The 12,793-nt window shown below is 46.2% G+C and overlaps 1 protein-coding gene across 1 annotated transcript; it reads left to right on the top strand.

Annotated features, from left to right (window-relative positions):
• Positions 1 to 4,550: 4,550 nt before the first annotated feature.
• Positions 4,551 to 12,584, top strand: LOC130679842 (uncharacterized). Its single transcript, XM_057489360.1, has 2 exons — positions 4,551 to 5,378; positions 10,447 to 12,584. The coding sequence occupies exon 2, from the start codon at positions 10,508 to 10,510 to the stop codon at positions 12,113 to 12,115; it is 1,608 nt and encodes a 535-aa protein (XP_057345343.1). The 5' UTR covers positions 4,551 to 5,378; positions 10,447 to 10,507; the 3' UTR covers positions 12,116 to 12,584.
• Positions 12,585 to 12,793: the final 209 nt, after the last annotated feature.

Genomic DNA, 12,793 nt, shown 5'->3' on the forward strand with positions numbered 1-12,793 from the left:
ATGTCCCTGGCTCCCTCATCATGTATTAATTGACCACCTATGCTTGGGTTAATGTCTGGAGTCTCTTATTCTGTTCCACCCATCTGTGGCTCTGTTCTAGTGCCAGGAGCAAACTGTCTTGATCAAGACTGTGGCTTTGTAGTAGAGCTTGATGTTGGGGAGCGAGATACCGCACCCACACACACACACCACACACACACACACACACACACACACACACACTCACACACAGACATGCTTTGCTCTTACTTCTCAAGATTGCTTTGGCTATTCGGGATCTTTGGCATTTCCATATGAATGTTTGAACTATTTGTTCCAGTACGTGGAAGAATGCTGTTGGTGATTTGTTGGGGACTGCATCCAATCTGTAGATTGCTTTGGGCAGGATGGCCATTCTGACGATATTAATTCTTCGTAGCCAAGAGCGTGGGATGAGTTTCCATTTGTTAGCGGCCTCCTTAATTTCTCTTAAGAGTGTCTTATAGTTTTCAGGGTATAGGTCTTTCGCTTCCTTGGTTAGGTTTATTCCTAGGTATTTTATTCTTTTTGATGCAGTTGTGAATGGAATTGTTTTCCTGATTTCCCTCTCCTTTGGTTCATTGTTAGTGTACAGGAAAGCCTCAGACTTCTGTGTGTTGATTTTGTGTCCCGCAGCTCTGCTGTATTCCATTTATCAGTTGTAGCAGTTCTGGAGTGGAGTCTTTAGGGTTATCTTACGTACAGTATCGTGTCATCTGCAGATGGTGACCGCCTAGCTGCTTCTTTACCAGTCTGGATTCCTTGTATTTCTTTGTCTGTTCTAATTGCCGTGGCTGGGACCCCCGGGACTATGTTGAATAACGGTGGGGCGAGTGGGCACCCCTGTCTCGTTCCCCGTCTCATAGGAACGGCTTTCAGCCTCTCGCTGTTGAGTATGACGTTGGCTGTGGGTTTTGTCATATACGGCCTTTATTAGGTTGAGGTGCTGGCCCTGTATACCCATTTGGTTGAGAGTTTTTGTCGTGAATGGATGTTGCATTTTTGTCGGATGCTTTTTCAGCATCTGTGGAGATGATCGTGTGGTTTTTGTCTTTCTTTCTGTTTATGTGGTGGGTGGTGTGGATGGATTTTTGAATGTTGTGCCATCCTTGCATCCCTGGGATGAATCGCACTTGGTCATGGTGTATGATACTTTCGATATATTTTTGAATTTGGTTTGCTAATATTTTTTTGAGTATTTTTGCATCTACCGTCATCATGGATATTGGTCTGTAGTTTTCTTTTTTGGTGGGGTCTTTGCCTGGTTTTGGATTTAGGGTGATGTTGTCTTCATAGAATGAGTTTGGGAGTATTCCCTCCTCTTCTATTTTTTGTAAAACTTTAAGGGGAATGGATATTATGTCTTTGTATGTCTGATAAAATTCCGAGGTAAATCCATCTGGCCCGGGGGTTTTGTCCTTTGGTAGTTTTTTGATTACTGCCTCATTTTCGTTGCTGGTAATTGGTCTGTTTAGATTTTCTCTTTCTTTCTGGGTCAGTCTTGGAAAGTTGTATTTTTCTAATAAGCCGTCCATTTCTCCTAGGTTTCCCAGCTTGTTAGCATATAGGTTTTCATAGTACTCTCTAATAATTCTTTCTATTAATGTGGGTTCCGTCATGATTTTTCCTTTCTCGTTTCTGATAGTGTTGATTTGTGTTGAGTCTCTTTTCCTCTTCATAAGTCTGGCTAGAGGCTTATCTATTTTGTTTATTTTCTCGAAGAACCAGCTCTTGGTTTCATTGATTTTTACTATTGTTTTATTCTTCTCAATTTATTGATTTCTTCTCTGATGTTTATTATGTCCCTCCTTCTGCTGACCTTAGGCCTCTTTTGTTCTTCTTTTTCCAATTTCGATAATTGTGACATTAGACCATTCATTTGGGATTGTTCTTCCTTCTTTAAATATGCCTGGATTGCTATATACTTTCCTCTTATGACTGCTTTTGCTGTGTCCCACAGAAGTTGGGGCTTAGTGTTGTTGTTGTCATTTGATTCCATATATTGCTGGATCTCCATTTTGATTTGGTCATTGATCCATTGATTATTTAGGAGCGTGTTGTTTAGCCTCCATGTGTTTGTGAGCCTTTTTGCTTTCTTTGAACAGTTTATTTCTAGTTTAATGCCTTTGTGGTCTGAAAAGTTGGTTGGTAGGATTTCAATCTTTTGGAATTTACTGAGGCTCTTTTTGTGTCCTAGTATGTGGTCTATTCTGGAGAATGTTCCATGTGCACTTGAGAAGAATGTGTATCCTGTTGCTTTTGGATGTAGAGTTCTGTAGATGTCTATTAGGTCCATCTGTTCTAGTGTGTTGTTCAGTGCCTCTGTGTCCTTACTTATTTTCTGTCTGGTGGATCTGTCCTTTGGAGTGAGTGGTGTGTTAAAGTCTCCCAGAATGAATGCATTGCATTCTATTTCCTCCTTTAGTTCTGTTAGTATTTGTTTCACATATGTTTGTGCTCCTGTATTGGGTGCATATATATTTATAATGGTTATATCTTCTTGTTGCACTGAGCCCTTTATCTACTGATAGATACTGAGCCCATTATGTACTGTCCTTCTTTATCTGTTGTCAGATTCTTTATTTTGAAGTCTATTTTGTCTGATACTACTATTGCAACACTTGCTTTGTTCTCTCTGTTGTTTGCATGAAATATCTTTTTCCATCCCTTGACTTTAGGTCTGTGCATGTCTTTGGGTTTGAGGTGAGTGTCTTGTAAGCAGCATATGGATGGGTCTTGCTTTTTTATCCATTCTATTATTCTGTGTCTTTTCATTGGTGCATTCAGTCCGTTTACATTTAGGGTGATTATTGAATGGTATGTACTTATTGCAATTGCAGGCTTTACGTTTGTGGTTACCAAAGGTTCAAGGTTAGCTTCTTTACTATCTTACTGTCTAACTTAACTCGCTTATTGAGCTATTATAAACACAGTCTGATGGTTCTTTATTTCTCTCCCTTCTTATTCCTCCTCCTCCCTTCTTCATATGTTGGGTGTTTTGTTCTGTGCTCTTTTTAGGAGTGCTCCCATCTAGAGCAGTCCCTGTAGGATGCCCTGTAGAGGTGGTTTGTGGGAGGCAAATTCCCTCAACTTTTGCTTGTCTGGGAATTGTTTAATCCCTCCTTCATATTTAAATATCTGAATGGTAATAGTGTTGGATACAGTAATCTTGGTTCAAGGCCCTTCTGTTTCATTGTATTAAGTATATTATGCCATTCTCTTCTGGCCTGTAAGGTTTCTGTTGAGAAGTCTGATGATAGGCTGATGGGTTTTCCTTTGAAGGTGACCTTTTTTCTCTCTCTGGCTGCCTTTAATACTTTGTCCTTGTCTTTGATCTTTGCCATTTTAATTATTATGTGTCTTGGTGTTGCCCTCCTTGGATCCCTTGTCTTGGGAGTTCTGTGTACCTCTGTGGTCCGAGAGGCCATTTTCTCCCCTAGTTTGGGGAAGTTTCCAGCAATTATTTCTTCAAAGACACTTTCTATCCCTTTTTCTCTCTCTTCTTCCGGTACCCCTATAATGCGGATATTGTTCCGTTTTGATTGGTCACTCAGTTCCCTTGAAATTCTTTCATTCCTGGAGATCCTTTTATCTCTCTCTGCATCAGCTTCTCTGCGTTCCTGTTCTCTGTTTTCTAGTCCATTAATGGTCTCTTGCATCTCGTCCATTCTGTTTTGAAGTCCTTCCAGAGGTTTTTATTTCTGTATTCTCCTTCCTTAGTTCTTGCATATTTCTCTGCAAGTCCATCAGCATGGTTATGACTTTTGTTTTGAATTCTTTTTTCAGAAAGACTGGTTAAATCTATCTCCCCGGGTTCCTTTTCAGGGGACTATGTAGTAGATGTTGAAGCTGTCTGGGTTAGTCTTGTCTGGATCAAATTTTTTTTTGCCTTTTCATGTTGACAGGTGCAGTGGTGAGCTATTGGCTTTCTGTCAGCTGGGAGAGCTAAGGCTTTCCACTTGCTCCTGGCCTCTTTACTGGGACAACTGCGACCCCTAGTGGCTTGTGTTGGGCAATTGCATATAGACTGGGTCTCTGTATCTTGCCCAGCCCGTATGGCATGGAGGAAGCTCCCTTGCTGTGGGTGTTGCCAGCCTCAGGCCGCAGCTCTGCTATGGCGGGGCCCCGGAGGGGTAATGGACAGGGGGCTGTTTGGCTGTTTACCTCTGTGAGGGGTCTCAGAGCTGTTGTCCAGGGGGTTAGTGCGCCCAGAGTTCCCTGGAATTTCCAGCAGCTGGACTGTGACCCAGTATGTTTTCGTCCAGCTGTGGCATCTCTGTCCCTTTAAGACTTTCAAAAAGCACTCGCTTTTCTTTGTCACAGGGGCGCCTGCTTCAGGATCCGCTCACGGGTCTTGCTGTCCTGTTTCCCTAGTTTCCAGCACTCCCCGCATGCACTGTTTCTGCGCTCTGGTGCGGATGGCTAAGGCTGGGTGTTTAGCAGTCCTGGGCTCCCTCTCCCTCCCCATTCTGACTCCTCCCGCCGGGAGCTGGGGTGAGGGGCACTCGGGTCCCGCCGGTCTGGGGATTGTGTCTTATCCCTTTCACCAGGCGCTGGGTTCTCGCACGTGTGGATGTAGTCTGGCTGTTGTCCTGTGTCTTCTGGTCTCTCTTTTAGGATTAGTTGTATTTGTTGTATTTTCAAAAATACATATGTTTTTGGGAGGAGATTCCCACTGTCCTACTCACGCCGCCATCTTTGCTCCGCCCTCCGTTTAAATACTTTTAATTTCCATTTCCCCTTGGAGCCTCTCCTCCCTGGTGTGGAAATGCTGCACTGAGCGTGGGCTGTGTCTAAACTCCTGGGTGTTGGAGATACTATCTCCCTTATTTCAAAATCAGAGCATCCCACTTTGTAGAAGCTTTGCATTCTCCACAGTCCTCCTCCTGTCTCTGCATTTTCTCATTGATGACAAGGTCTCTGTTGGCAGCCGCACCCAGAGGGTGGCGCTCAACGTGGGGCAACTGGAAAGTCCCATACTTCCCAGTTGCAAAATACCCTACGTCACAAAACCACATGCTAATCACTCCTTAGCATAAGAACCAATCAGATCTACTAAAAATTGCCATGCTAATGAAGCACGTATAGCAGCACCAATCAGCACAGAGCATGAGAGCTATATAAGCTGGCCCCTTCGTTTAGTCTGGGTCCTGCCCAACACATTTGTTTCACAAAGAGCTGAAGATTAAAGCTTTCTGCAGAAGAATCCTGCTGTTGTTGCGTGCTGTTCTTGCCGGCGAGGACGGGGCGCGCGACAAGTGGTGCCGAAACCCGGGGACCAGAACATCACCGGCACAGGGAGGACCCTTCAGACATCTGGAGAGGATTCAGAACTGCAGGATTGAAGAAAACCCGGAGTGGTAAGTTCCGAGAGACGCGCTTTTAAGGGTAGGGGCTGATGGTTCTCGGTAGATAAAGAGACACTATGGGAAACGCGCCGTCATTAGTCACAGCGCTGCAGACAGCGCTCAAAGAGCGAAATTTGAAGGTCTCCAGCAAAGTCTTAGGATCTTTTGTGAAGGAGGTAGACCGCGTCGCTCCCTGGTTTATCTGTTCAGGGTCCCTCTCCATCCCGAGTTGGGACAAGTTAGGGAAAGATCTTGATAGAGAAGAAGAAGAGGGACACTTGAGAGGAGGCACTAGACCACTATGGAAGCTGATTAGAGCTTGCCTGCAAGATGAAAAATGTGAAAAGGTGATAAAGGCAGGACAGAGAGCTTTGACAGAGATCCAAGAAAGCATGTCAGAAACGGAACGGGAGACAGAGCTAGCTCGCGGCCGAAAGAGGACCGCTAAAATGAAAGTTAAAAAACCCCAGAGTGAGGGGGAAAGTCCGCCCAGGGCAAAAGTGAAAGAGCCCCGAGGAGCAGGTGACGACCACCTCGGAGAAAGTAGCAAGTACCCATGGGAAGAGTTGAGAGAGCTTCAACTCTCCGACAGGGAGCCAGAGGAGGAGCTCATATCCTCGGAAGAGGGGGGAGAGACCAGGACCGTGAAATGCGGAAGTGAGAGAACTAGCAAGGCTGAAAGGCAGACCAAAGAGAAAATGAAAGGGTGCTCTCCGTCGCCCACTGCTCCGCCACCTTATGTGAGCGGTACACATACTTTCTGTCACCCAGATACCATACAAGCAATTAAGCAAATGTTCCCTGTGTTTGAGGACAACGGGGTACGCTCCCACCAGCCCCTGAGCCATAAACAAGTTAAAGATTTAGCAGAATCCGTTCGGGCTTACGGAGTCAGTGCTAACTACACCTTAGCACAGATTGAAAGGTTGACAGAGACAGCTATGACACCTACAGATTGGCAGTATGTGACTAAAGCATGCCTTACTAGCATGGGACAATATATAGAGTGGAAAGCGTTGTGGCATGATATCAGCATGACCCAGGCACGTGCAAACGCTGCCGAAGGGCAACCCATGTGGTCGTATGATATGTTGACAGGCCAGGGACAGTGGGTGGCCAACCAGACCGCCTTCCCCGCACAGGTGTACGCACAAATAAACGCGTGAGCTGCTAAGGCATGGAAAGCCCTCACTAACAAAGGGGAAGTGTCAGGCAATTTGACAAAGATTATCCAAGGGCCGAGCGAGCCATTTTCAGATTTCGTCGCTCGCATGATGGAGGCCGTGGGTAGAGTATTTGGGGACCAAGAGCAAGCTATGCCCCTGGTGGAGCAATTAGTATTCGAGCAGTGTACCAAAGAATGCAGGCAAGCGATAACACCCTGGAAACAGAAGGGGATGCATGCTTGGCTAAAAGCCTGCAGAGAAATAGGGGGACCACTCACCAATGCGGGCCTAGCCGCGGCTATATTACAAAGCCACAAACAAGCCAGAATTACCAATAAAAATATTAAATGTTTTCAATGTGGGAAATTAGGACATATAAAGAGAGAATGTAGAAGCCAAACTTTAGAGCACACAACCCAAAAGACCCCTGGATTATGCCCTAAGTGCAAAAAAGGCAGACATTGGGCCAATGAATGCCGATCTGTTAAAGACATAGGAGGGAAACCCTTAGAGCTGCCAAAAAACGCCCAGAGGGGCCCCCGCCGTCAGGGCCCGCAAATATATGGGGCAACCAGCACACAAGTGTCATTCGGGAGCAACAAAGCCCCCCAAGGAGAGCCACTCCAGGTTCCGCGGGATTGGACATCCGTGCCACCACCAGAATAGTGTTAACTCCGCAGATGGGAGTTCAACCTATTCCCTCGGACTTCAAAGGCCCTTTACCACCAAACACAGTTGGATTACTCTTGGGGCACTCTTCTGCTGCCTTAAAAGGCCTTGTAGTCCACCCCGGAGTTATTGACCAAGACTATGAGGGACAAGTGAAAATTATGTGTTCAGCCCCCAGAGGTATCTACCCCATATCCCCAGGAGACCGCATAGCCCAGCTTTTAGTGTTACCTAGTCTCCACGCCAATTACCCTTCCATCGCAGCGGAGAGAGGAGAAAAGGGTTTCGGCTCCTCCAACTACAATTCAGCTTTCATAGTATTAGATTTAGCAGACAGACCAAAATTGACCCTCAAAATAGAAGGAAAAGGTTTTGAAGGAATCCTAGATACTGGAGCGGATAAAAGTATTATTTCTGCAACCTGGTGGCCCTCCAAATGGCCTGTAACACAGTCCTCACACTCTTTACAAGGTTTAGGATATGAGTCTAGTCCTACCATTAGTGCCAAACCATTGAGATGGCAAGCGCCTGAAGGGCAAGAAGGTACAGTTACCCCTTATGTGCTCCCACTGCCAGTCAATTTGTGGGGGAGAGATGTTATGCAAGGCCTAGGCCTTAAACTCATTAATGAGTACTCCACCCCTGCCCAAGGCATGATGATGGATATGGGATACATCCCTGGCAGAGGGCTAGGGAAACATCAACAGGGACGCGCGGAGCCTATCCTACCCAAAGTAAAAAATGACCGTCACGGCTTGGGTTTTTCGTAGGGGCCATTGAAGACGCCATGCCCATACCCTGGCTTACAGAGGAGGCCATATGGGTTCCTCAGTGGCCCCTATCCTCTGAGAAATTGGAAGCAGCTCACCACTTAGTACAAGAACAGCTCCAATTAGGACATTTAGAACCCTCTGTATCTCCATGGAATACGCCCATATTTATAATCAGAAAAAAGTCAGGATCATGGAGATTGCTTCATGATTTGAGAGCAATAAATGCTCAAATGAGGCTGTTTGGACCTGTCCAGCGAGGACTGCCACTCCTCTCTGCTCTACCCAGAGAATGGAAAGTAACCATAATAGACATCAAAGATTGTTTTTTCTCTATACTCCTAAATACCAAAGATAGGGAAAGGTTTGCTTTTACCCTGCCAGCTATTAACCATGAACAACCCGACGCCAGATTTCAGTGGAAAGTCCTCCCTCAAGGGATGGCAAATAGCCCCACCATATGTCAACTGTATGTTCAGCAAGCGCTAGCACCAATCCGCGAGAACTACCCCAAACTAAAAATTATTCACTATATGGATGATATCCTTCTCTGCTCCCCACAATCAGCAGAGGTAGAAGAGGCCTATGTAAAGCTCACTAAATCCCTAGAAACTTGGGGACTGAATATAGCCAGTGAGAAAGTCCAAAAGTCTAGTATTAGCAAATTCCTAGGAACCACTATTTCCACAGATGTTATTTACCCCCAAAAGCTTGAGATAAGACATGATCAGCTGCGAACCTTGAATGATTTCCAAAGACTCCTAGGAGACATTAATTGGTTGCGGCCATTTTTAAAGATACCTACCACTGACTTGAAACCACTGTTTAAAATCCTAGAGGGGGACTCACAACTAACACCTCTGCGCTCTCTTACGCCTGAGGCAGTACAAGCTATCCACAAAGTAGAGCAAGCCCTTATGACAGCACAATTGAATAGGATACAATTAAATGAACCCTTTGAGTTATGCATCCTTCCTACTCCGGGACTGCCAACTGCTGTCCTGTGGCAACAAGGCCCATTGATCTGGGTCCACCCCCAAGCCTCTCAAGTTAGAACTATAGAATATTACCCAGCTGCCATAGCCAATCTCGCTCTGAGGGGAGTAAAAAACTCATTAACACATTTTGGGAAAGCTCCAGCAACAATCATAACCCCTTACAATATGGAGCAGATACAAACATTATGCGCTATGAATGATGATTGGGCCATACTTGCTTATAGCTTCTCAGGAACCTTTGATAACCATTTCCCAAAACATCCCCTCCTCAATTTTGCCAAAACTCATCCCCTAGTGTTCCCTCGGATCACTAGCCAAACCCCGTTGCCACATGGAGAAACAGTCTACACAGATGGATCCAAGACAGGTACAGGTGCCTATGTCCATAATGGCGAAGTTGTGACAAAAAACTATACACCCAATACTCCACAGATAGTAGAATGCCATATAGTTTTGGAAGTACTACAAACCTTTCATGGACCTTTAAATATTGTGTCAGACTCTAGTTATGTTGTTAATGCAGTTAATTCCCTAGAAGTAGCTGGACCGATCAAAGCATCAAGTTCGGTAGCTACCCTGTTCAAACAAATACAATCACAATTACTCCTTAGACGCTCTCCTTTATATATGACCCACATTAGAGCACATTCAGGCCTTCCCGGGCCTATGACCCAAGGCAACCACTTAGCAGACCTTGCAACTAGAAGTATAGCTTTCCCTCTGCTAGACCCTGTCGCCACAGCTTCAAAATTCCATTCACAATTCCATGTCACTGCTGAAACATTGCGCAAGCGCTTTGGCATAGCCAGAGCTGAAGCTAGGAACATTGTTCTTAGCTGCCAACATTGCTGCAGTTTTCTTCCCACACCTCATGTTGGGATCAATCCCAGAGGTATTAAGCCTTTGCAAATTTGGCAAATGGATGTGACACACATTTCTTCCTTTGGGAAGCTGAAATACGTACATGTGTCTATAGATACGTGTTCGGGAGTCATCTTTGCCTCCCCATTGTCTGGAGAGAAAGTTTCCTATGTCATCCAGCACTGTCTTGAGGCTTGGAGCGCATGGGGGTTACCCCAAATTCTCAAAACAGACAATGGTCCAGCCTATACCTCTACCAAATTTGCTCAATTTTGCCATCACATGGGGATAAAACATGTCACTGGTCTTCCCTACAACCCGCAAAGTCAAGGGATTGTAGAGCGTGCAAATCGCACTCTCAAATCCTATTTACTTAAACAAAAAGGGGGAATTGAGGATGTACCCCCCCACACCGAAAACAGCAATAGCCCTAGCACTTTTCACTATAAATTTTTTGAACCTGGATGCTAGAGGCCATACAGCAGCAGACCGCCACAATCAGTGGCCAAAAGACCCACAGGAACTAGTGAAATGGAAGGATGTATTATCTAACCAATGGAAAGGCCCGGATCCAATTATAATAAGATCCAGGGGAGCTGTATGTGTTTTCCCCCAGGGTGAAGAAAACCCCTTCTGGATCCCAGAGCGCCTGACAAGGAAGGTCCTGGACAAAGGAGATGACCTCTCTGTGCCTACTGATCCTGCTCTCGTCGCTGGGAACCCCGATTCAGGGAGTACTGAGATGGGGAATATTGTCTGCCTTTCCTAAGCCCATGCCCGTCCGCTTCAATGCAGCGGTTTTTCCACGTTTTTTTACTTCCAACTCTAGCATAAATCTGCCATACCTGGCAAAAGACACCATGACAGCTCCTTTGGGAGAAAACCGATCCTTTGTAACCGACGGATCATTATGTTTCACCACTAAGAATCTAACCAACTGTATCTCCCTAAAGCAGAGAAAATATGGCTGGTTCAGTGATCCGATAACGGGGATCGTGCTTGGGGGGCCCGAGAACCTAACGATCCCCCAGAATGTTCTCTGGATCAATGGAACATTTGTAGACCCTCCCGGAGGCCTTAACTCAACCACCAGCCTCCGTCAACCCAAATATGCTCCCCACTGCTTAGGTGATTATGAGGGAGAACCATGGCCCTGGACAGACTGCCAGTCAGCTACAGTGACTTGGGCAGACACACACCAGAGGTTCACTATCTCCCCAGATATGACCGAAGGTAGAAGTTGGGGAACAGCAATGATAAAAGATAGCAATTACTCCCAGCCTATGAACAGGAATCCTTTTCACAAATGGATGCTGTGTGGCATTAATGGCTCTTGTACAGACCTGTCCCCACTATCCGCCCTTTTGGGTGGAGGAAAAGGCGTCAGCTACAACATGACCTATCAGTGCTATACTGATGTGAAATCCTCAAGCCCTACCACTCGTTTCTGTTCCCCGGTCAATTCTACACAGGGAGCCCCCAAGCTCCCCTTCCCACCAGCTCCAGTATGCCTTTCCCCCCCATTCCTGTTTATCTTGTCCAATGATGGTTTTAACTCCTGTTCCAATACCTCCTGTTTTCTGTCTCAGTGCTGGGATGCACTTAACTTTACCAATGCCTTAATAGCCCGTATTCCTCGTTGGGTCCCCGTCCCAGTAGACGCACCTAATACCATGACACTGTTTCGAGAGAAACGCGACTTCGGTGCTACAGCCGCTATAGTGCTTCTAATCTCCATAACCGCAGTTGCAGCCACCGCAGCTGGCATAGCTTTAGACACCTCTATCAAAACAGCTACAGAACTCAATAACCTTGCGGAATCAGTATCCTCTGCCCTTGACCATCAGTCCACGCTTGATGGCAAGCTGAAAGGAGGAATAATGGTCCTCAATCAGCGAGTAGATCTAGTGGAAGAGCAACTAGATGTGCTCTGGCAGTTAGCCCAATTGGGATGTGAGCGAAAATTTCGCGCTCTCTGCATTACTAGCATACAATATAAAAACTTTACGCGAGCAGCTAATCTGTCACGAAGCCTGTCCCAGTATCTTTCAGGAAACTGGTTCCAAGACTTTGATGGAGCATTGGAAGAGCTACGGCGAGAAATAATCCACATCAACTCCACCCGGCTAGATATCTCCGTAGCAGAAGGACTCTCTTCCTGGTTCCACAGAGCTCTCTCCCACGTTAAAGAGTGGGCGGTCATGGCTGGGATGAGTGTATTCATGCTTGGAGGTCTCATGCTCCTACTCTGGTTGTTTGTTATGCAGGCTCCGTGCCCGACATAGGCAAGATAAAGTAATCCTTGCTCAAGCCTTAATGGCGGTAGATATTGGCGCCTCTCCCCAAGTATGGCTCAACATGCTCAATAAAGAAGCTCAGCTTTAGCTTGAGGTAGCCCTTGCACCCTGAGCCCTTGTGGCATTGCACCAGGCCCGGGTACCTTATCGCTTACCTGCAGCTTTCCCTAAGAAACTCGCGGTGCAAGAGGGTCAAAGAAAAGGTCCAAGACCCTTTGTACCAGGCGGTCCCAACGTCTGCTAGAGGATGCGAGGCAAAGCACTGCAAGAGGTTTTGGACCCCTCTGAGAGACACGCCTGACTGCATAGGGGTAGATGCCCAGAGACCCCTCTCCAAAAAGGGGGCATCAAGAAATGTTTGCTGGAGGTCAGGCCTCTATCTCCGCCTCAGCTGACAAGTTCCGTCCTGAGCTTCAATTAAACAAAAAAGGGGGAGATGTTGGCAGCCGCACCCAGAGGGTGGCGCTCAACGTGGGGCAACTGGAAAGTCCCATACTTCCCAGTTGCAAAATACCCTACGTCACAAAACCACATGCTAATCACTCCTTAGCATAAGAACCAATCAGATCTACTAAAAATTGCCATGCTAATGAAGCACGTATAGCAGCACCAATCAGCACAGAGCATGAGAGCTATATAAGCTGGCCCCTTCGTTTAGTCTGGGTC

Source organism: Manis pentadactyla, chromosome 12 (genome assembly GCF_030020395.1).
Source record: "Manis pentadactyla isolate mManPen7 chromosome 12, mManPen7.hap1, whole genome shotgun sequence".
Lineage (NCBI taxonomy): Eukaryota > Metazoa > Chordata > Mammalia > Pholidota > Manidae > Manis > Manis pentadactyla.

Excerpts from the sequence above, each read along its gene's own strand:
- LOC130679842 (XM_057489360.1), top strand. The coding sequence starts at position 10,508 with ATGACCTCTCTGTGCCTACTGATCCTGCTCTCGTCGCTGGGAACCCCG.